This window comes from Apteryx mantelli, chromosome 4, assembly GCF_036417845.1.
Source record: "Apteryx mantelli isolate bAptMan1 chromosome 4, bAptMan1.hap1, whole genome shotgun sequence".
Classification (NCBI taxonomy): Eukaryota; Metazoa; Chordata; class Aves; order Apterygiformes; family Apterygidae; genus Apteryx; species Apteryx mantelli.
In genome coordinates this window covers 29,599,387-29,622,589 of record NC_089981.1, presented here as the reverse complement: position 1 = coordinate 29,622,589, position 23,203 = coordinate 29,599,387, and the positions used below count along the sequence as shown (strand labels likewise).

The 23,203-nt window shown below is 35.5% G+C and overlaps 1 protein-coding gene across 1 annotated transcript in view; it reads left to right on the top strand.

Moving 5' to 3' along the window:
• Positions 1 to 23,203, top strand: part of SBF2 (SET binding factor 2) — a 281,893-nt gene that overhangs the window by 187,032 nt on the left and 71,658 nt on the right. The window contains exon 17 of the mRNA XM_067296115.1: positions 12,436 to 12,504. Within this exon, the coding sequence (XP_067152216.1) occupies positions 12,436 to 12,504 (69 nt within the window). The remainder of the gene's footprint in view (positions 1 to 12,435; positions 12,505 to 23,203) is intronic.

Here is a 23,203-nt window from a genome sequence, read left to right as displayed (position 1 = left end):
TGAAGCTCCATTTTCTGTGATGTAAACTTAAGCTTAACTGATGGTTTTGTAGACTTGGGGTCTTTTACTTTTCACAGCCTCTTAGGAGTAGTCAAATGGACCAGCAGTGTTGTATGGAACAAAACTTGAAAACTGTAACTAGGGTGAAAATCAGGAACAGAAACTGAGAGGTATTATGAGAACTGCCTCTTCCAAATCCATATTTCAGCTGAACTTTAACAAAGGGAAGTCAGACTGCCACATGCATTTTGCACGTGCTCATTGCAAAGAACTGTTGCAGGAAAGTTTGGTATAAAAGTACCATATAACACAAATATGAATTCCATCAATGTCTTATCTAATTTCTAATGTAAAAGTGAAGATACAGCATGCAAACAACAGACATCAGAATGTATTCACTTAAAATTAATCAAGCCAACCATAATGAACTATTCATGAAAAATGGGCTCATGGAAAGGTGAAAGATCCTACCTGAAGTATACTCAGTGTGCCGCTGGTGGTATACATTCTCGGTTTCAAATACTGAGGCATTCTGTGCTTGTAAATAAAAACAGGTATACTAAAATATATGAGCATTCCAGTTCTCTCTTTTATGTAAAAATTCATTTTCCTCACTAACTTACTTGAAATTCAGCTAGTCTGACATCACGTAGGAGTAATCAAAACTGTGGGGAGAATTGCTGGTTTTTGAATATGCTTTTCCACAAGGCCACATGCAAGAGGGCTGTTTCCTCAGGCAGAAATTTTCTAGGGTTGCCACACAAGCCCCCCGGGTCAGTTTTGAGGTCACACACTGTCCCCTCAGCTTATAGCAATCTCCATAAATGCTGGTAAATGGCATGATTTCTTTGGAGGAGGGGATGAGGATAGGGGGTGAGGGAGCTTTTTTCCTAAATTAGCCTGAACCCCATCTTGTTTAACAAACTTACCTAAGTTAATGTATTTTTTGTACATATTGTTTCCATGACAGCTTGCAAAATTTTAGTTTCAGTTACTGATAATACATGCTCTTGGGAGCAAGAAGAGAAGCAAAGATGCATGCTAGGAGAAAGAGGGAATATTACAGGGAATGAGGTATGTTCCCTGTTACTTCTTAGTAAAGGGCCTCTGCTCCATATTTCCCATGTTAACAAAAGTTAAAATCTCCTACATTTATTCCTATCTAAGTTTCAAAATTTACAGACTAAAGCATTAATCTGTTTCCTAGATCACTGATGACCTCTAGGAGCGAAACTTGATCATTAAGGACTCGTGTTCATATGTTTGACAACAAGCAGCTTTGTATTTTCGTGCTTTAGCTTTTCTGTATTCTTTTCACTGTATTTGGCACTCACCCTTTGGCAGTCATATTACAGCTAACATGCAAACTCTTGCATTTGTTTTATCATCACTCAGTAGTGATTTCTCCCAATTTTTTTTTCATGACAGACAACCAACTTTACTAGTCATTATTGGAAAAATTGTTGAATCTTTATTTACTACTTTTAGGAAATCACTGTCAGTGAAAGACATAACTGGAAACTGGATTTTTTGAAACTTTTTCTGCAATTCAGCTGACAGATGGTTCCTTAATTAAGCATTTCTTCATTTTTGAGTCACTGTAGGGCTATGGGACTTCTGTGTGTTCCAGAAAGTGTGTAGTATTGTAGACTCTTCGCTGTGATCATCTAATTATTACCAGTATTCCCATATATATTTCCTTTATTTCACTTCAGTGAGATAATCTTTAGAGTAATCCTTAAGATTGTAAGATAAGATTGAGTTACAAGATAAGATTGAGTTACAAGATAAGATTGAGTTACAAGATAAGATAGAGTAATCCTGATTTTGTAGTATACTGGCTGAAGTGATGCCATTATTAAAAACTAAATAAAATGCAGCACATAGTATATCTCTGTATTAACTCATTTAGAATGAAGATAGAGGGGTTGCGTCCAACATTTAATGGGAAGACATTTTCTAGAGATTTTCATTTAAATCAGATGTGAAGCCACCTCCATGATATTGTTAAAGCATAGACAAATTTTGGCTGACATTTAGCTATCATATTTAATCAAATACTTAATACTTAATTTTGCCTATACTGTCACAAAAATACCCTGTGAGCAGATTAGTAACTTGCAGTTATTCCCGGGTATAGAGTTAAATGAAAATACTGTGATCTGGTCTAAATTTCAGCAGTATACAAGAAAATAATAAAAGTAAAAAAGGATGGCTTTGCAGGTGAGTCAGGCTAATGCAAGTATTCACGAATTAAATTTATGAATTCATTATTGTAAATAAAATACAACAGATAAGATCATTTGCAGATTGACCATGGGTGCTAACTGATGAGATAACTTTTTGACAATGTACCATATGTATGATGTTTGTATATAGGGCCAAAAAAGTGGTTCCTCTGCTCAGGAGGAGGAGGGTATTAGCCCTCAACTCAGTTGTGGTGCATTGAAATGACTTCCATTCATGTAATAAAATCTTTAGTAGGTATTGACTAGCAAGATAGCATATTTTGTGCACCTCACTGAAAATGCAGTGAGTTTGCTGGTAAGTTCATATGCCCTCATTCCAGTGGTACTGCTGCAAATACTGTTCCATGCTGTCTGGCATCCTTCCAGCCTGATTAATACTTATGTACTCTGTGCTCTCAGGGGTTTCTTAGACTGTATGCAACTGCCCTTTCTGTATGCTGTGTCATCCCATTTGTGGTGGTATGTGCCTGAAAAGGGCATCAATATACTGCACAGTAGCATTGTACTGTGCCTTGTGCATCCCTGTCTGTCACCATGTAGTCCTGTAGAAAGCCTGGATTATTTTTATTATTTTGTTATCTGTGGAGAGGAGAAAGTTCAAGGGACTTTAGAAGAAGGATGGTAAATAAGAGTATTTTTGAAGTCTTTATTAAATTGGTGACTAAGGAGGTCACCCAGTAGGACGTCTCGCAGTGCTGAAACAAAAACCGTGCTCTTACATCTCATTACAAGGCAGCAAAGAATAAGATCCAAAGCTTCAGCAGCGTATGTGCTATTTATCCGCAGTATAAGGAGCTTGTCAAAATGTGGCCTTGCCAGTTTCACTAGCATGGAACTGAATTTGTGTGTACTGAGAGAGAAGGCAGTGGGGACGCTGGGATTCACGTCAACTCTGACAGTGAGGGTCTTCCTGAAAGCCTGAGGATATCTTTGCTATTTAAGAACTACAGGTAAGATAAAAGGACTGAGAAAATGCTGAAATGTATCTGGATATCTGCTCATATTTCACAGATCAGAAGTATTTATCTTCTGGGTCATTACGTTTGCATTTATCATAGGTGGCTAGCAGTTCACACTGATACAGTGTGTTTCCCTCTGTATAGACACTAAATAATGCCACGCTGTGCAGAAATTAGCTATTAATCTTTGGAATTCTGTACTGTTCCAATTTCTTAAAAATTGGCTATTGCGTTCCCAGGAATTGGAAGTCTTGGTGTTCTTTTCTTATGCCAAAGCCGTTGCTAATGCCTAAACTTCACTCACATTTTGTTTTCACTGCCCATCTTCCAGCTATTGCAATCTGGCTAATTCCCCTGAAATCGCCAAATGTGAATTGTGTGGAAGGAATTTCAAACAGCATGGATGTAGTTGGAACTTAATACTTCATTAATATTTCACTGTACTTCAAGCTGCCTTTTATAATTTTTCCCCTTTCAATTGCCCTTTACTATGCTTCCATAGCAGGACCCCCCCACACACACACTCCATTTTTTCCAAATAGTTTCAAGAAGATTAGAACAAAACAGAAAGATGTTTGGAGTAAAGCTCTGGGGAAGAGAAATCAAACAGCATAGGAGAAGATTTGTCAGGACTGAGAAATGGATTAACTGGCAACCCAAAAGCTGGCAAAGAAGGCCTGCTCTCTGGCTAATTGGCTAGATGTTTCTAGTAGCAGTGATCTGGAAGGCTATGTAAAAAGAGAATGATTGTACCAAGATTTCTTATGGTTTATTATATCAGGCATACAGTTTTGCTGGAAGGCTATGCTACATCAAAACTCCCTGATACCCTTCTACTCCTTCAGTGCAGCACAGCAGGTTCAAGGATTTCTTTCTTCCCCTAGTTCTGTTTGCCCTGCAGAGCTGTTTTTACAGAGAACAGGAATTTGTTTCAAGAACATCCAAGCACGTATATTTTCCACCAGTATGTTTGGGAGCTTAACTTTTCAGTTCTGTAACCAAAATGGAGGAGTTGCTCCACAGCATTGTAGCCTTTAGATTTCCTGGAGCACAGACATTTGAAAATTCCAGAGTAAAATATGGCTACAGATTTTAAGATTGGAAGATTTGGGGGATAGTTTTACAGTTGCTAGTTTAAAATAGTTTTAATGCTTCTTCCATTGTCTTTATTTGTTTCTTACAAAAAAATGCTTCACGCTTATTTTCACTTGTACTATTAGAAATACAAATACTTCATTAAAATTAAAGGAAGTAATTTTTAGTAAAATTTTCATAGAAACACACTTTCCACATCTCACAGTGCGCTTATCATACTTGTCTTATTGAATGATAAAAAAATGTTAGATTTCAAATAAAATCTGTACCCATATGGATGAAACTGCTGCCCATGCCATGGAAAGTACAAGCTGTACACTTAAAATATTTCACAATAAATTAAAAATACTACATTTTTCTAATTTTTTTTATAGTTTAAACATTGGTATTGGAATGTATATTTCATAGATGACCTGTCTTGGAAGGAGGACTTTACTAAATCAAGGTACTCTTAAAATCTCTGAATCTGTTTGGCTTTCTAGGCTTTGCAAAGACTCTCTTCCTTGTTTGCTCAGATTTTGTGCAATATGCAATATTTGTGTTAATCAAGGTGGACATTGCTCAACAACATGTTTCTTTATCATGCCCAACATATGCCCTTTAATTTTCCAAATGCACGTTGCACTGTCATCGTCAATTTGCTTTAGAAATTTTTTTATATGAACCATTTATCCTTTGGAAGACTTTACCAGCTGGGGTTATAGTGCCTGAAATACGGTTTTCCAGAAAAACGGTATATCTGGTACTTCACTACTTTAGATGCTTTAGTACTGTGATTTTTTCATGACATGGAATGAGTTTATTCTGATGTTGTTATAAAGTTGATTTTTTGGATCATCTTGTATTAAAGTTGAGAAAATTGCTACTACTTTTTGAAACACAACAGAAAACTACATTCTATTCTACTTATGAACTGAGAGGTCTGGCATCAAGGTCAACAACAAAGGATTTGGATTCCATCAGATTCAGCAGTGCAACTGATACAGTGCATCGCTTGTGCCAAAGCGTGGAAAAGCCCTTGCTGACTTCCTGAAGACTGACAACCTTATAATATTCAGCATTACCTCTTAAGCCCTTTGTCATCCTTGACATTCTGCAGCCATTGCAGGTCATCCCAGAAGTATCCTCTTCCAGCAGCTGACACTTGTTTCATGAATCAAGAAATGGAGCTGCACCAACAAAGCTGATCCAAGAAAACTTCTTCCAGAAGCAGCTGGTCATTGTCGTTCTTGTTGTCTTTTGGTGCAGCTGTACACAGACTAATTGGTGCATCTGCCAAAACTGTAGCAAAGCTTCTCAGTACTATCAAGGTTGGTGTAGAAAAGCTGAAGTTGTCCGGCAACAAGATGTCAAAAACATCTCAAAAAGCCACTCCACTTTTGGCAGATATGGAAAGTGTTGCTCCTAGAGGCAGTGTTAAATGCACACAAACATATACTTGGATTCCCAGGGGCACCTGCCAGAACCCTGCGGATGCATTCAGTATTGGGGGGAAAAAAAAAAAAATTGGCGTCAGCTCTCTCTCCAAGAATTTTTCTCTGTGTTGGTTGTGCTTAGTGTTTTCTCTTTCCATATTTATTTAGTTCTTCTGGGCTTCTTTCAGTTCTACACGCTCTTGACGGTTTCCTTCTCTTGGATGAGATCCTTAAACTCTCTAATTGTTTTGTTCTTTGCCACTGCCATGAATATATTTCATGGCAAGACCAACTTTTTTAGCATTTTTAACTGGTGGTGCAAGATACTCTTCCCCCTCTTGTCTCCCAGCATCATTTCCAGTTGATTATTTACTCTTTAGTTCACATATTTCTTTAGGAAGGATAATATCACCACTGTAAATCTGTTAACTTTTTTTGACAGCAGCTTTTCTTATACTTCATAATATCCTATTTGCTCTCATGTTGAGTGCCAGTTAGTTCAGCTACAATGTTGTCTTTTTTTCCTATTCCTTAGAGCTGTCTATACCGTACAGAGTCTACCGGTATTTGCAAACAGCAACAGAGTAAGTTAATTCATTTTGGACCTTTTTCTGAATTTTTGGGCATTGTCTTGGGTTTGCAGGTTTGCCACAGCACATGGTTCTGTGTATCATTTCTTCCCAGCCTATGCTTTTGCATGGGGTTATTCTATCCCATGTGCAGGGCTTTGCATTTATCTTTGTTGAACTGCATGAGGTTCCTGTCAGCCCATTTCTCCAGCTGACGGTGGTCTCTATTAGTAACAATCCTGCCCTCCAGCATATTGACCACTCCCCCCAAGTCTGGTGTCATCCACAAACTTGATGAGGATTCATTCTGTGCCATTTTCCAGGTGATGAAGATGTAAAGCAGCATTGGCCACAGTACTGACCACTGAAATCATGACTCCGAACCAGCTGCCAGCTAGGCTTTGAACCATTGAAAACTGTCTTTTGAGTTTGATGGTCCTATCAGTCTTCTGATCATCTTCTACAATCACTTTGTAAATCACCCATCTAGACTGTATCTCCCCAACTTGGCTGCAGTGATACCAAAGGAGCCTGTGTGAAAAGGCCTGTTAAAAGTTAAGGTAAACAGCCCACACCGCTCTCTCCTCAGCCATAGACTTTGTTGTTCATCATGGAGGTTGGTCAGGCACACTTTGCCCTTCGTAAATCTGTGCTTTGTGTTCTCAGTCAGTTTCTAGTTCTTCCTGTGCCTAGAAATGGCTTCTATGAGGACTTGTTCCCTAATTTTTTCGGGAACCGAGGTGAGGCAGTTCAGCCTGTAGTCCCCCAGATCCTGCTCCTTGCCTTCTCTGAAGTGTTGCCCATGTTTTTTGTTTCTCTTTTGTTTCCCCAGAAAATCAGTCATAATTTACAAAGTGCTATAGGAGAGTAGGTCTCCCAAGGGAAAAATTTGGGTTTTAGAAGTTCCATTTTCTAAGGCAATGTCAGTTGGTTTTTGTTTTTGTTTTTTTAATAACATAATTAAAAATTGCTTTGCCATCACACATTTTGATAGAAAATTTTCAATGAGCCCTACTTATCAGTCACACTTCATCAGCCACTGTTTGTTCAGTCTCTCCTTAGCCAGTCAGGCCCAGAACCTTTGGTAATTCAATTGTTTGAGCTGAGCGTTGGCTCTTAGAAAATTCCACTTGCATGCAAACAATATTTTTCTAAAATGAAAAACTGATTTTTCAGTTGGCTACTTTATAAACCCAAAGAAATCTGATACTTTGAAATATAGATGTTAATTCACGTTAACTTGTAAAATTAGTATAGAACAGGTACAAATGATGTGATGTGATTTTATCAATTACAGGTATCTGAAATTAGAAAATCATATGAAACTTAGAAAAGAATAATAAAACATGAATTATTCAAGCAATGTGAATGTGTTATTCTTTTTATACCTTTGAAAATTTGTGACTTGCTTTTGTGTTAGGATAAGAGATGCTGCCGCGCACCGAGTGGATGCTAGAATGTATAGGAATGTGTGCTGTATGCTTGTGAACTGATTTACTAATAGATAACTGGAATATACTGGCATACTGCAGCTTTTTTAATAGTTCTTCCAATATTTTAAGGATTTTTCCGTTGTTCCCTTGTTCAACTACACTGTCTGTAAAGTGGTTTACAAAGTATCTTGTATTTATGTTTTGCAATCACTGCATCAGTGCTTTGGCCTGCCAGGGCTTTAGACATGCACTGCAGTTTGTAAACATGTTATGAATTAATCACCTCTTTCCATCTGAATAGTTAGTGGATATTGATCACTGTTTTGTCATGAATTGCAATATATTGTATCGTTTAAATGTTGTTTGTCAAATACTTTTTACAAATTACTGTGCAGGACCTTGTATCACAGCTGGTGTAGTTTAAGATTTGGACAGAGTCACTGTGAATGAAGCCCTGCTGTGAAATAAAAGTCAAAAGGCATCTTGGCATCCCAACCATTTCCTTGGGAGAAGATTACAGCCCGAGTATGTTGAACTTTATTGCCATGGGCCTCATGACAGTATTCAGAAACATGCATGGCATTTCTGTTAAAGAAACTCAGATGTGCTCAGACACAAGGGATGGCATTCTTGTGTTTATCAGTGTCTTGAACAAAAAAGTTAAACTTTTTTCCTCTTTTGGGGTTCAGCAAAAATACAGTGAGGGATGTGTAATTTTTGCACATAAGAATTGAGGTTCTTGTTTTCCTAAGCATAATTTGTTATGAGAAGGAAGAAATGACTAATCTCAGCCTTAGACTGAAGTGTATGTATTGACGGAGAGAGAGGAAAAAAAAAATCTTGACAGCTCTTTGAGTAAAGTGTTGTTGCTTGTGTTGGCTTGCTGTTTCAGAAGTACGATGGAACTGTGTGAAATGTGCTGCATTGTTAACTTCTGATCCTACAGAGAAAAAGCAAAATGAGTCTTAAAAAATTTAATAAAAATTATGTGCTTGTGTAATTCCATCTAAATTGCATCAATTAAATTCTGTCCCTTACACCACTGTGTTTCAAGGACAGACAAATGTATGAGAATTCAGGGCCAAGTAAAGCCAAATATGAAGCTCTTCATAAAGTAAAATCCTTCCAATACAGAATGAGAACTCCTGCTGTCTGGAACAGCAGGCGACAGCATCTTGCATCCTATTGCTCATCTGATAGGTTCCTTAATGAAGTGATCATTATGGAGGCTCCTGCTCAGGCAGAAAGGCCACAAAATTAAAACAAATTGGTGAGGATTCCTCTGGATTGGGTACAGTTCCTCTGTCTTCTACTTTGGCACTCTTATGAACATACAGCAATCTCACTGTAATGTAATGGCCATAGAGGATGAAGAAACTCTTACACCTGGCATAATTCAGAGCACAAGCAAAGTCTGTCTAATACGTACTTTGTGTTGAATTATTGGTGTGGGACAGCACCCAGGTGGCAGTTTGAGAAGCTGCTTTTCAAAAACCCTCAGCATGATTCTAGTCAATGTTAAAACTGGAAAGAAAAGATAATAAAAAAAATCGCATTTTCATTTTTATTTACTGAAAGTCTCTGCAAAAGTGTTTAAGTAGAGCAAAAATTAAAAACTTGTCCTAATGAGTAACAAATGTAAAATTTCCCAGGGTCATTTATGAAGAAAGAGATGATTTGGTGAGTTAAAATTTTAAAAGATGGTATATATCCTTATCAAAATGAGAGGCTTATAAAATAGCGAGAAGCAAGTACCCAATAACCAGAAGCATAAAGCATAATCTTCCATGCTTCGTGTGTGTTCTTGTAGTTCCGCTGGTAGTTAAGTCCACAGATAATCTGCTATATGGATCTTCTGCGTATGTCTTTCCTCTCATCCTGTCTCTTAAGTCACAGAAGAGTTGTATCTAGATTACCAAAATTGTAGCTGTCTCAGTAAAGTTAGATTTCACTGTTGCTGACAAGAAAAAAGAAATCTTTGGTCCCATTATAAAGCAAAGCAGCATATGCTCTAATGCTAACTAACCATGAAAGTTATAAAGAAAGTAACTGTATGTTAATTTTCACTGCAAAAAAAAATTTTGCTTATGATTTCAACAGAAGAAGGATCTTACCCAAAATGTTGTCTGAAAAATCAGATTACAATCTTCCTTTTGAAGTTTATTACAAGCCTTTTGTAATAAGTAATGTAATTAGTGTCATTTTTTGCATTTATTCCAGCAAAGTATGTCGTTTTGATTATTACTCAAGAGCATGTCCTTATGGAGTTAGAACTTGTAGTTTAAATACTTTAAAAAGTTGCATTGGAAATTTCAAATAAGAACATGTGTTTTCTCCTTTATTTCAAGGCAGCATGTAATTTTGTTAGTGCATGGTGAAATTGCCAGTTTATTTACTTGGACTTCTGTCTCTGCTGAGATTGAATATAGAGGTATTAATCCTAATATAGATTAACATGGGACAGCTATTTTTTAGATCCTATAGCCTATTAGATTTATTGCCTCTTTCAGATCAGATTGAGATAGTGTGCAGTCTACATTTGAAGGAAAATCTTGCCTTCTTTCTGTTTGGAGAATAGAAGATACTTATAGTAGTTTCGTAGAGTAAAGATTAAATCTGTAATAGCACTAGGGTTTTTTCTGAGGTAGCAGAATGTTTGTGCACATTCATCATTATTTGATAAATTTGAGCAGATCCTGTTTGGTTGTGGTACAAACTACCATAATGTTTACAGTTAAATTGCATTAACACTGTGATTATATATGGATGCATAAAGTTTATTCAGCTCATCTAATGAAAACGAGTATGTTGTTCTTCACTGACAATAAAAATGCTGTGATTCAGTAAAACTCTGCCCACATAATACATCTACCACAATAAGGATGCAGATTTGTTTTGAGAATAAAACACAGTTGGGGCTTTTTCCTTTAGTCTTCCCATTCTGACACTTAAAGTGATTTTATGAGCTAATTTGGGGGTTTTAGGTATGGCACAATACTGAAAGGCCTCACTGAAACATCTGTCAGGTTTCTCAGTGTCCACTTTTGTTGCTGTCTGCCTCTCCTAAAGTGGGATGTGTTGGAAAGCGTAGACACTCGCACACCTTTTGTCTCCCATGCCTAGCTAGCATAGGTGCATTCATGCAGAGTTAGCCATGTTAAGGCCTTCAGTAACTCTGTGCACAAATAAAGCTTCACATCTATGAACCTGTTGTGCACCTTTTAAAATCCAATTTTAAGTAGTTTTCTAAATGCTATTTTGTTTAACTGTGTGTGGACCTTGATATTCTGCTTAGGTGAGCTTGATTAAATGAATTAATAGAAGTTGGAATATTTGTTACTGGAAAATCACAAAGGACAAGATGGACTTTTAAAGTAATGAGAAGAATAGTCATGTGATGAGGGTTTTTTGGTCTGTTGTTTTAAGCCTGTAGTTCCATAATCACTCCCAGCCATTTGAGAAAGAAAAGGGAGAGGAGTACAAATAATATCCGAATGATCCTTAACATCATTGTTCCTCAAAGGAAGTCAGATTTTGTATTTCTGCTATCCCAGTTGGCTGGAGCCAGTTTTTTCTAGCTTTTGTGTTTGGAGAACTCCAAGGATGAAACACCATAAGATGAAGGCCTAAATTTAAAGTCCGGCAGAGGAACTCTTGAGATATTTCAGTTTTGGAATTTGGTCAGATACTATAGATAGTTAATGGGAGTTTGGGTTGAGTTGAAGGGTGCCCACTGTAGGAGTGAATGCTTTTTAAAAAAAAAAAAGTTTTGAGATGAAGAGTTCAAATGTTTGCCATTCATCATCAAGGGGCACAGTGATAATACATTTGTCTAGAAGAAGTATGTGCGTTATTGTGTTTTTCAGTGTTGACAAAAAGAGCTGAGGTAAAGATCCAGTCACAAAAAAAGAACAAAAAGACCCTCGTGGAAATAGACTGTGCTGGGGGAAATCATCATGGGTTGCCTTCATGTTTTTGGTTGAATATTGTTTGTTCCATGTTTAAAACAAAGTCTTAAAAATTCAAGTAGTTTGTCTTTTAAATATTAAGTTACAGTCTGGTTCTGATTTCATTTAAAAGACTTCCGCAATAAGATCCCCGTTTTCATCAGTGCAATTACCAGTGGGTTTACTTTGGCGTACCTTTTCCAGCTTAGAGGGGCATGAATGACACACCTGCCTGTTGAATGAGGCACTTGAGACAGAGTGGGTTTTTATCTTCTTTTAAAGGCAGCCATGTCAAACTTTTGGAGAGGCTGTGGAGGTGACTGTTTTGTATTAGATAATGCCAGTTTCTTCATGTAAACTTTGGAAAGTACATTCTTTGGTCATCACATCACTTCCATTTTACAGTCAGATTTGCTATTGTCCTAAATGGAAGCAAGTTACCTTTTATTGTTTCCCAAAGGAGTCATACTTTTCTTTACATATGTAAACTGTGTCAGTGAACTTCTTCTTTTTCAAACATAGGGATGAAAAAACTGCTAATAAATTCCTTTAAGAATCATAGCGATACCTATCTAGCAGAAGTTGAAGGGAGACGTATATGTATACACACACCCATATATATTACTCTCATGTTATATGAAATGATTAAAAGATACATTATATATGGGAAGGAACAATCAGAGGGTCTTCCTAAGACAAAAATGAAATTATATAAGGCATAATTTTGAAAATGATTTTGCTTATTTTCCTCATATGTTTTTCTTTAAGGATTGTTCATCTTCAGAAGAATATAGCATTGCAGCAGCATTGCTACCCCTGATGACTGCTTTTTATAGGGTAAGTTTTGATCTTCATTAAAATCCACTGCTATTTTGTGTTTTGTTTGCTTTATGTACATTGCTGAAAGTAATGACAGGAGATGCATAATGGGTAGAAAACCTCACGCTAAAGCTTTTTTACATCAGTAGAAGTCTTTCAATTGGCTTTTATGGCCTCTGCTCCAGAGTTACACTTAGCTAGGATACTGCACAATGATGATTATGATAAATTAACCCAGAACTAAATGCAGACTTTATATGACGGGTTAGAGAATTATTTGAATTATAACTAGTAGCTGAAATAACTGAAAAGAATCATTTCTGATATTGTTGTATAAAAGCCATTAACCAGAGTACTTTTTTGTTTAATTTAACATCTTAAGCATTGGCCAAAAAGCACATGTTAAATTTTCAAGGTCTGTGCAGTTGCAAACTTACAATATTATAAATGCTTGTTTTAACGGAATATTTCTTTTCAATTTCTGGTGGTTTTTTTTTAATTACTATTTTTTTCTCTTGCATAGAGTTTGATAGGATAGTGATAAAATACAATATGGCAGTAAATATGAAAATGTAAATGATGCAAATCCTGCAAATAGGATCATTAACTGTTTCAAAACCAGAATTTTTGTAGTATGGATGTAGTTATTTCAGTATCCCTTTGGATCAGTACAGTGGGTGTTTCACCAGTTCTGATTAGCTCTAATGTTGATATTTAGGATATAAATATCCAAGCAGATAATCATTTTAGGACAGGGACTTGGTAATTGTGGTGCCAGTTGATCTTTTTTTAGTGTCAATATCAGTTTACAATCCAGTTTGACAAACTGTTTGATAAATGTTTTTGATTGGTAAGTCATGGTATTATACACCATAGGAGTTACTGCATCAGTCCAGCTAGATATTGGTGACATATCATAACTGCAAAAAATGTAACCAGTCATTCAGATAGTGCATGAGGCATTTATGCATAACCTTAAAGAAAATGCAGAGATTCCTTTTTTAACTGAATGCAAACTAAGGCTATAGGGAGCAATATTTTTCAACAATAGTGAGGTGAAGAATCAAATTGTTCTTCTTGATTCAAACTAAAGACTATAATTGAAAATTTTCTGTTTTTTCTATAGTTGAACTAGATTCTATGATGTAGTTTAAAAAAAAAAAAAGCAGAACTTTCCTAGTCATAACACAGAACAATCTGCTGAAGATAAGAGCAGCTTTGACAAAGTCATATGCATAGGAAGTTTCTTGAAATCTTGTATGTAGAACAGTATTTACTACATATATAGAGCATAAAGCAGTAGATTTTATCACTTCTCATTTGAGCTTTGAAAAAGTTTTAGTTAAATGAATTTTATATTAGAACTGTGCACAGTTATCCCAAGACTGCTTTCTAGAGTGGGTTTGCAGAATATTTACATTCTCTTCTATAAGCTAGCATGGTCAAATACTAGATTTTTGAATCCTGACAAATAAACTTCCGATACCATCTTTAATTGCGTGCATCTTTTTCTATTATCTCTCTTTTGAGTCCTTGAGCATCAGAATCATGTGTTTTGTACCATTTGTTGCCACTGTACCTAATTCAGGGAAAGACCTAATGAGCTATATAGGTTTTCCATTCCCTTGTTTTTTTTCTTGTTACTGCATCAGTCGTATATTATGAAGAAAGATTGATTTTAGTTTTATTTCCTGCTTTTAGTGCCTCTAATGAAATTTGCCAAGATGGTCCACATAGCTCTCTATCTTGAGAGGTGCAAGAGAATTTTTAGGAGTTGCAGCAGTTTGGTTAGGTTCCTCATTTGGTAAAGTTTGATCAAATAGAAAAAAATAAAGCAGTTAAAAGATACTTTATTTTGCATGGAGTATCATGAATGTTGAAATAAGCTTAAGCAAGTTTTTAATTTCACAGTGAAGGAGAACAAAAAGTCAGACTGAACATACACTATCTTAAAGTAATTTCTTCTGTACGCTATTTTTTCAGTAGGACTACTGAGATCTCACACCGTTTCTCCCACAGAAAGTTCACTGACATCTTTGATCTAATAAAATAGTCCCATACTTACTGTTTAAGTACTATGTGACCTGTCCCATGCTCAGGAAATTGTGAGCCCCTTGATGTAAGAAGCATGATGATTTTCTTAATGTTCCAGACCTGAATTAAAAAACAAAGTAACCTGACTGTCACTTGAGAAAGCCAGCTGTTAATGCATAATAGAAAAAGAATTTTGTTTTTCCCAGAGCTAATCCTCAGGTTAAGTGATGGTCCCCTTTGGTATGTCCCATAAGATACAATTGTTTGGCAAAAGTACTTATTTTGGTATAAAACTTAGTTATTCTTACTAAACAAACTAATATGTTGTTCAACACATAAGATCAGTAGACGAACTTTGCAGTGATTAATTAAAATGAACAGTTAAGGTTCTGTTTGGAATTTGAGTGAAAATGAAGCTTTTTAGAGCATTTTTCAGCTTCTTAGAGGTTTTCAAAATTTTATGCTGGATGGGAATGAGTGTCTTCTACCTGACATGAGCCTTTATAGGAACAATGGTCTGTGTCAGTAGTCCTAAGTTAGGAAAAATGGGTGGTATTTTTCCACCTCCTTAAAATCTCTCTTTCATTGGGTTTCCCTTGCAAAAATCTTTGATAGAATGAAAAGTTTTACTGCTTATCACAGCATATTGCTGTCACTCAGATAAGTTCAGAGGAATGTAAAAACTACAAATCAAGGTCATGGGGGGGTATTTGTTTTTATTAAAATACCTTCTGAGAAAAATGGTATGTTTGCATTGTCAGCTGTTTCTGCTGACTTGCTTGTCAATTTTATTTAATTACCATGTGCAGTATAGATTTCTCCCCCTCCCCCTTCAAGTTGCTTTCTGTTTTTCTGTAGGCAAAGTATGGGCAATTAGTATTGCAGTAGTGTTGCTTCAAGAGAGATATGCATAACTCTGGCCTTGGCTATAAGTGTGGTTGTTTTTATGTTTTCCAAAAATCCTGTAGTAGTACTTGGGAATGCATACTTGTTTTTACTGATGTTTCTGTTACCAGCATATCATGTTAAATGCCAGAAGCATTTTAAATATTATTTGACCTGGCTTTGTTGAAACTGCAGAGTGTTCTTGGTAGCCAGGAATAGACAACAGGAATTCTGAACCTAAGTGACAGGTTTTTGTTTGCATGTGCAATTAGTATTACTGCATCAAGCGGTATTCCACATCAAGTCAGCAGTGAGAAAACCTGTCATAAATCTAAGAATGTTTCAGAGTTAATCAGATGAGTATATATTTTGCCATGTGTATTTGCTATAGCATTTTGATATGAAATTACAGCGGGATTTCTTGTTATGATATTTTATTGTTAATGTCATTCCTGTAGCTTTAAGTGAAATAGCAAAAAGAAGTAATACGGCATCACAGTTCCTTTGTTTAGGGGGTATTGTGCAAATGAAATGTTAAGTTTTGGGGTATGCACTCAGTTTAGTTACCTAATACAAAAAGGGTAACAGAGCACCAATGAAACAATTATTTCTTCTTCCTAAACAGTTTTACTGAACATGGACATACATGTTGCAGGCACCAAGTGTTTGAGGTGTGTAAGTGAGAAAGATACGTTTTTACATGAGTCCAGCAGTTGAAACCAAGAAAATGAGTACATAAAATAAGTAGTAAGAGAAATGTATTCCTAGTGCTGATGTTTGCTGGTTTCTGGAATGGTCTTTTCATGGAAATGGCCAAAGCTCTAGCCTTGAAGTATTTTAAAATATTCTTGGGAAAAAAAGTATAAAATACATTATAAGGGACGAGCTTTTTTGATCTTCTATGATCTAACAGGTCTTCTGTCTCCTCATCTCTTCAGTATGTAATGATGAGTCCAGGGTGTTTCTACATCTAGCTAATTAAAATAAAAAGAAACATCACCATGTATATAACATGGTATCAGCTCTTGGGATGTTTAGTGAGATTTCAGAATTCCAGCGGTTGAAGTCTAGTGAGCAGTCTGTCGAGAAACTTGATAGGACAGCGTTTGATTTCAGAAGTACTCTGGCTCATAGCTGGCAGGGTTAAATTTGCAGGCAGCAAGTCAGTACTGGTTACATATTTGTGGCCTGGAGAAATACTTGAATTTTCTACAAAAAGTAGACACAATGCTTTTTAAAAATTTAGGATATTGGACATGAGCTGTTAGCAAAATGTGACTCATCAGTGACAGTGGACTTCTTGGTGTGTACTGTTAATGTCACAAAAACAAACAAATCTTTTGCTTCTGAGTTAGAAAAGGTTTTAGTTTACCATTAGTAATACTTTTGGAATTTTGTTTAAAATTGGAACAATATAAATAAAATGTATTTATACATGAAGATAAAAGTATTTTTCTGTGTTTTTTTGATACAGATGGCCCATGCTTATTTGGTATGCAGTCATTTTTGGAGTGTAGGGTTGTATAAATCAGAACTGTAATATTCGTTGGTGCTGTAGAAAAGTAGTCGTCTTTCCACACATCAGAAGAAAAGGGCAAATTGAAAAGGATATTCTTTAATTAAGATTCAATTTTATTAACTCATCAAACATTCATTTCTTGCATACCTCAACCATTGCAGGTCCTCAATATGAAGATTATAATACAGTAAGAATTTTCTGGTTTTCAGGGAATTTTTCAAAATTTTATACCTAAGATTTTATTCTTAAACTGTATATGATCATCTGTGCTCCCATATCTTTCTGAGGAAACTCTGTCACATTACACATTAGATATTAACCCACTTGTAAATTAGTATTATTCAGCATTCAGAAGTGAGTGTTCTGATCACCTGCATGTGATTAAAAGAAGTGACATAATAAAAATGTACTCTTCTGAAAGTCCAATTTGTTCTGTGTAGAAATTTTTAGTGGACTTCATATTTTATAGATGAACATGCATTTAAATTGCAGCAGCCAGAATTATATTGTTGTTTGGAATCACAAGTGTTTCACTTAGATTTTTGAGTCGGTGTTATAAATTGCTTGAGTTACAGCACTTACATCAGTGATGATCTAGTTTGAGCAAAAATAACCCTAATGCAGTAAACTGCCTCATAGGTTGGTTGTATTACATTAAAATTGACACTTGCCATTTAAGGTAACGCAGTGAGCTGCACTGGAGACTGCTTTATAATTTTTATGTAACTTAATTATGTAATTCTTGGGAGGGATGGAGGGAAGGATGGATGGTTTCTTTATGCTTGTAAGCCATTTAATTTTGAATACAGTTTCAGTTGCATCTTTATGTTATTTTTATTCTCTAAGTTTGAGCTATTGATTAAATGCTCATATGCATGTCTGCCTATATATTTCTCAATTGAGATGAGAAGAAAATAATTTTTGGTAATGGAATTGCATAAAATAGGGGAACTGTTTTATTCAGTATTTAAGAAGTTTACCAACAGTTGGTAAATTGCTTTGTATGAAACTTTTGAATATAGTAGCAAACCCTTATTCAGCTCATCTTTGGAATTACACTGGTGGAGTTTTTGAGAAGTGGGTTTTTTGGTTTAAGAATTTTTTAATAATCTTTCAGGTGAGCACAAAATTTAGGTCTAAGAAAAATATTTGAAGTTAGTGATTAAATATGAAACTGGAAGCATTCTGTGTTAAGACACCGGTATAATCATCATGTTATCCCTAGTGAAATATATATGCTCTTCTGCAAAGCATAATATTAAATGAAATGAATTTGAGAGTATACTTTCCTAGTTGAAGTGAACTATCAAGTTTCACTAATAATTGTGGTACCCATGCTATGGAGGAAATTCTTTACACCCTGAAATGCCTGAATAAATGACCACTTCGTTCTAGAGCCTGTTAGGTGTGGGAAGGATTCCTGGTTATAAGGGTAAAGACTTTCTGTGAAGACAGAAGAGCCAATACTAGAGAAAGTCAGAGTAGTTCATCATATTATAAATACTGTAATCAAACCCTTTTTCAAGAGAGACTAGTTCCAGGTTAATCATGTAACCGAAGCATCATAATTTGAAATATTCTCTCTCTTCTGTAGCATCAGCTACAAAGTCTCAGAGAAGCCACATAATGAAAGGCTGACTTGGAAATCTATGATGATGGGTGAAAAGTTGATTCCATTTTCATGTCTTTATCAGGCAAAATTTACAGTGATTTCAGTTAGTATCAGTTGAGTCAATGGAATATTTGCACAATTCTATTATGAAAAACAGTGAAAAACGATACTAATGGTAGTTTACCATATAATCAAATGTGTGTACTAGCATTATTTGCAATACTGTAACATCGAGGAGCCTTACTTAAGGACCAGAACTGCTGATATGCTTTTGTACCAAAGAACACAAAGATGGTCCCTATCCTCAAGAGCTTACAATCCAAATACAAAACAAGGAGTAATACATGAAGTCAGGCAGTTTGAGGCACTGCAAGGAAACTGTAGAACAGTTTTAGTCATCATTATTGTGGGTGGTTCTGTCCACCAACAGATAAAGTATGGCTAAAGTTTTTATAGACTTCACATAAAAGCAGAAGTTTTGAAATAGGATAATGTGGTTACTTTGTAGGTGCTCATGAATATGAGCAAGGTTATGGAAGAGAACATAAAGGTGATGGTCGAAGTTCTGTCAATATTTCTAGACACTCCCAGTTAAAGGTTTCTATTACATCCATTTAAAGTTCCCTTCGTATACAGATTACAGCTTGATAAATTATTTCTGTAAAAGCAAACATAAGTCTTAAGTTAAAACAAGAATCTGGATTCATCCATAGCTCCTTAGCATGACTGAGTGATTTTGCAGTGTCATCTGCAAATCAGGTGCCAAAATCTTGTGTATGACCTTTGATACTTTTCTTAGTACACTTTGGTTTTGAATGAATACACAATACATGTCTGTAGAATAGATTTAATGTCTTAGGAGGCAGAGTATATTTCACCTTCTAAACTATTTTTAGGTTAAAAAAAAGGAAGCGATCAGACAAGAAAGTATATTGTGAATGTTTTCACACATTTGTGGGAGAGACTATCTAGAGGATTTTTTTTTTTTTTATGTTTGTCTACAAGGAATTTTGGAAATGAATTACTATAGTAAATTTGCTCTGTTGAAGAAGCTCTGCTGGAGAATCACGCTTTCCCAGAATGATAACATCATGAGAAACATTGAAGGGAACTTTGCAGTTGCAATTTCAGGCCTTAGTGGTTTGTGGGAAGAAGTATTTGGTCAGAGAGAAAAAAAAAAAAGAAAAACTCCCCAAAACCAAACCTATTAAAATAAGAAGTAAAGATAAATATTGCAATAAATGTTTAGTTCTGCAACTCAGAAACAGATCCACTATCTCCTAGAATAAATAGAAAGCTTTCCATTTTATTTCCACAAGCATTGGATTACATAATTTGTAACTTTGTTCCTGACTCCACTTAAACTCATTTTCTACTAATGATACAAAACTCTGGTTCAACGATAACAATTTTAATTTAGTTATAGCCCATCTCTTTACATTGTTGTTATTTCCAGGAAGGATTATAGTGTATATAAATATTGCTTCACTTAGTATTTTCACCATAAAAGAATTTCTGGTGGCTAAATAAAATCTCTGGTAAAGCTTCTGATCTTAAAGTGAAGGAGCATAAATCTGAAGTAACTGAGTCCCATACTTTTTCCAGATCTGTAAGTTCAACATGCCTTCCTGATCACTGTCCTTATTTCACTGGAATGGAACTTAAGTTTCTACATGAAAACAGAATTCCTTCATCTTAGTGAATTCACTTTCATTGGGGCACCATTATTTTTCATGACTGGAGTAATGTTCTTTTACATTTCCAGAAGAGAGCAAATGCTTACAGAGGGTGATACATTGAGAGAGAAATTATTAATATATTCATGTACATTGCATGCTTCTGTGTGAATTTTTCTGTTGCCATTCTAGGTATTTCATCAACAGTTTAAACTGGATGTGGCTAAAGCATTTGAGTATTTTAAATTTTTTCCTGTCTTACGGTTTTCCCCTTCACTCATATAAATTATTGTTCTCACTGTGACTCAAGCCCATAGGTGAAGTGCATATCTCTTACTCACATCCGCATCCCTACATCTTACCCACTTTCTGCTTCCTTATCCTCTGTACATCATCATATCATCCGTACAGGCAAAGTTCTTGTTGTGATTCTCTTCATTGCTTCCTCTGATTTATCACTGGCTTTCTGAACTTCTGAATACCACGTTGCCTCCTTCTAGTTAGTTCAAAATGCTTTTGCCAATAAGAGTAGGATTTATTATGCAAAAGTTGTAGCTGTTTTCTTCCCCATGCACTGCTCATGCTGTATCTGCATTGTATCATAAAGCAGATTTTTAATGGTGATTTGCAGTGTCCTGCCCTGTAATGCACCTGCATCCAGCACCACCAAAATAATTTTCTTTGCCTGTTGCTCAAAGTGGTTCTGTTTTCTAATGTGTCAAATCGCTTACCTCAGAATGCAGTAAGCTGAGGTTTCTTGTCCTTATTTTCAGTATTCTTCATGATTTTGCCTTTCCCTTCTTTGCTTATCCCATCTCTCTCACCTTCTGAACGGTGTAGTGTGTAATTCTTATTACCAAGATGAGATCTATTGCTGTTACAATTTGGTTTTATTCCTTTGCAACACATATCCTGTATTGTACTTCTGCGTGTTTCTGCCTGTTTTGTTTTTACTGTTTTAGAGGACTCTTGTTTTAATAGTTTCTCCAGAAAGGTAACACTATATATTTATTGAGAGAACTTCAGAGAGAATTCTACCACTGAAGACAGAGAATGCTGCCATAGGAGGAAAAAACAATAACTAAAATAAATACTAGAAAGCAGTGACAGCAGGACTTAAAAAGAAATACTTTATTTCCCTTTCCAGGGAAATACTCAGATCCTATATGAAATGGTCTTTAGTTTTCTCATCAGGTCATCAATAATTCTGAGAGCCACTCTCCGTATATAAATGAAGATACAAATATGTGAAGTTTACAGGGTGTATATGTTTCTAAATGGAGATCTGGCTTACAGTTTTGTTGCTGGGATGTCAGTTTTGTGAGTGGAGTAATACCACAGTTCCAATGCAGTTGAAGCTTGAGCTTTCATTTGTCGACTCGGAATCTATTTTTAACAGTCATATAAGACATTGTTTATCATTTAAGGCAAGCCATCTCATTCTGCTTCCATAGAAACGATTTTAGAGAGTAGGAGAGTCATAAAATATTTTGTGATTTCAGTGTATTCTTGATGTCTTAATTAGTATGATTTAATTCAAAATGATATTACAAAGGCCTATATCTAAAAATCTTTATTTCTGAAAAACTACTTACAAAAAGAAAAGCATCTTTAGTGAAAGGATTTGGGATTTCCCAAAACTAACAATAAGTGCAGTTACACACTCACTGCTGATTTAGTAAATATTGACACCTGATGTCAAAGGAATAATGTAAATTTTAAAAATATTTTCAGAATAGCTGTGTCAGAATTTCAGGAACTCTTAAGATGGATTCAGCAGCACAAACTGAGGATTTGTGAAATCTGTAATTTAACTAAAGGAATCAAACCTTGTTAAACAGAGTCACGGTAATCTGTGTTATGGAATTAGAATTTTTTAAAATACCTTTTTGAATGTACTGTAGGTAGAGGAAGGAAGTCAGAATATTTCTTATCCACTTTTTGGAATTTAACTTTAGTTAGAACTGCGAAGTTCTGGCAGGGAAATGTCTTACCCTTTTTTCGCGGGTTCTGAATGTCCTTCATTCTAGATGATTTTAGTTTACTTGGGGGTATTCAGTGTGTAACAGAACTTTGTAAATCTCTTTGTAATCTCTTTGGAAAAAGGAAAAGTGTGTTATTGTGCATTATTTAATGTTTGTGTACCTTTGTATTGTGTGTATATCTGTCTGTCTTGATACATCTATATAGAAATAAATCTCTGGGAGATTCTGCAATGCATAGGCTAATGTATAGTAAATTATACATTATCTTTGTAAATTATACATTATCTTCAGGAATACAAGATAAAGATCATTTATACTTAGATGTTAAAGTCACTTCTGCCAGAAAATGTATGCGATAAATAAAGCTCCATCCAGAATTACATCCCAATTTTGCAAGATTCTAGAATTCTATTGCCCTCTGCTGGTTTAGTGTACCCAGCTGTGACTTGGTAGTGCTGAATAACAAGCAAAGCGGCCTTCTTTTTATTTTTCATGGTGAAATAATAGTAGATAAATGTTGTAAGGAATCACTCTGTCACTCATATTTTAAAGCATTTTAAAATATAAATAATCTTGAGTCCAGTCTTGTTTGAAGGATTTCTGTAGGCAGAGGTGGCAAATTGTTTTCTTTGTTCTTGCTGAGTTTTTGAGGTTAGAGAAGCTTCATTCAGTATTTTGTGTCTCTTTTCTTCTAAAGTAGTAAAAAGTAAAACTAAAAAAATAGTTGGAGTGGCACCAACTACCACTGCCAAGTGGAGGCATCATAGTTATTGCTCATTCTTTTATGACCTTTCCCCACATTTGTGGGTATAATACATGTGGGTATGATTTTAGACCAAATGGGAAGACCATTTAGTGAATGAACTGATGTTATCCATGCAGCACTCAGTCAAGCTTGAAAACATATTCATATACACATGTATGTGTTTTGAGTATGTTTGTGCTTTGATTAATATCAGTATATGAAGAGTGTGATGCAGTATTATGTTCAAGTTAGTAAACAGGT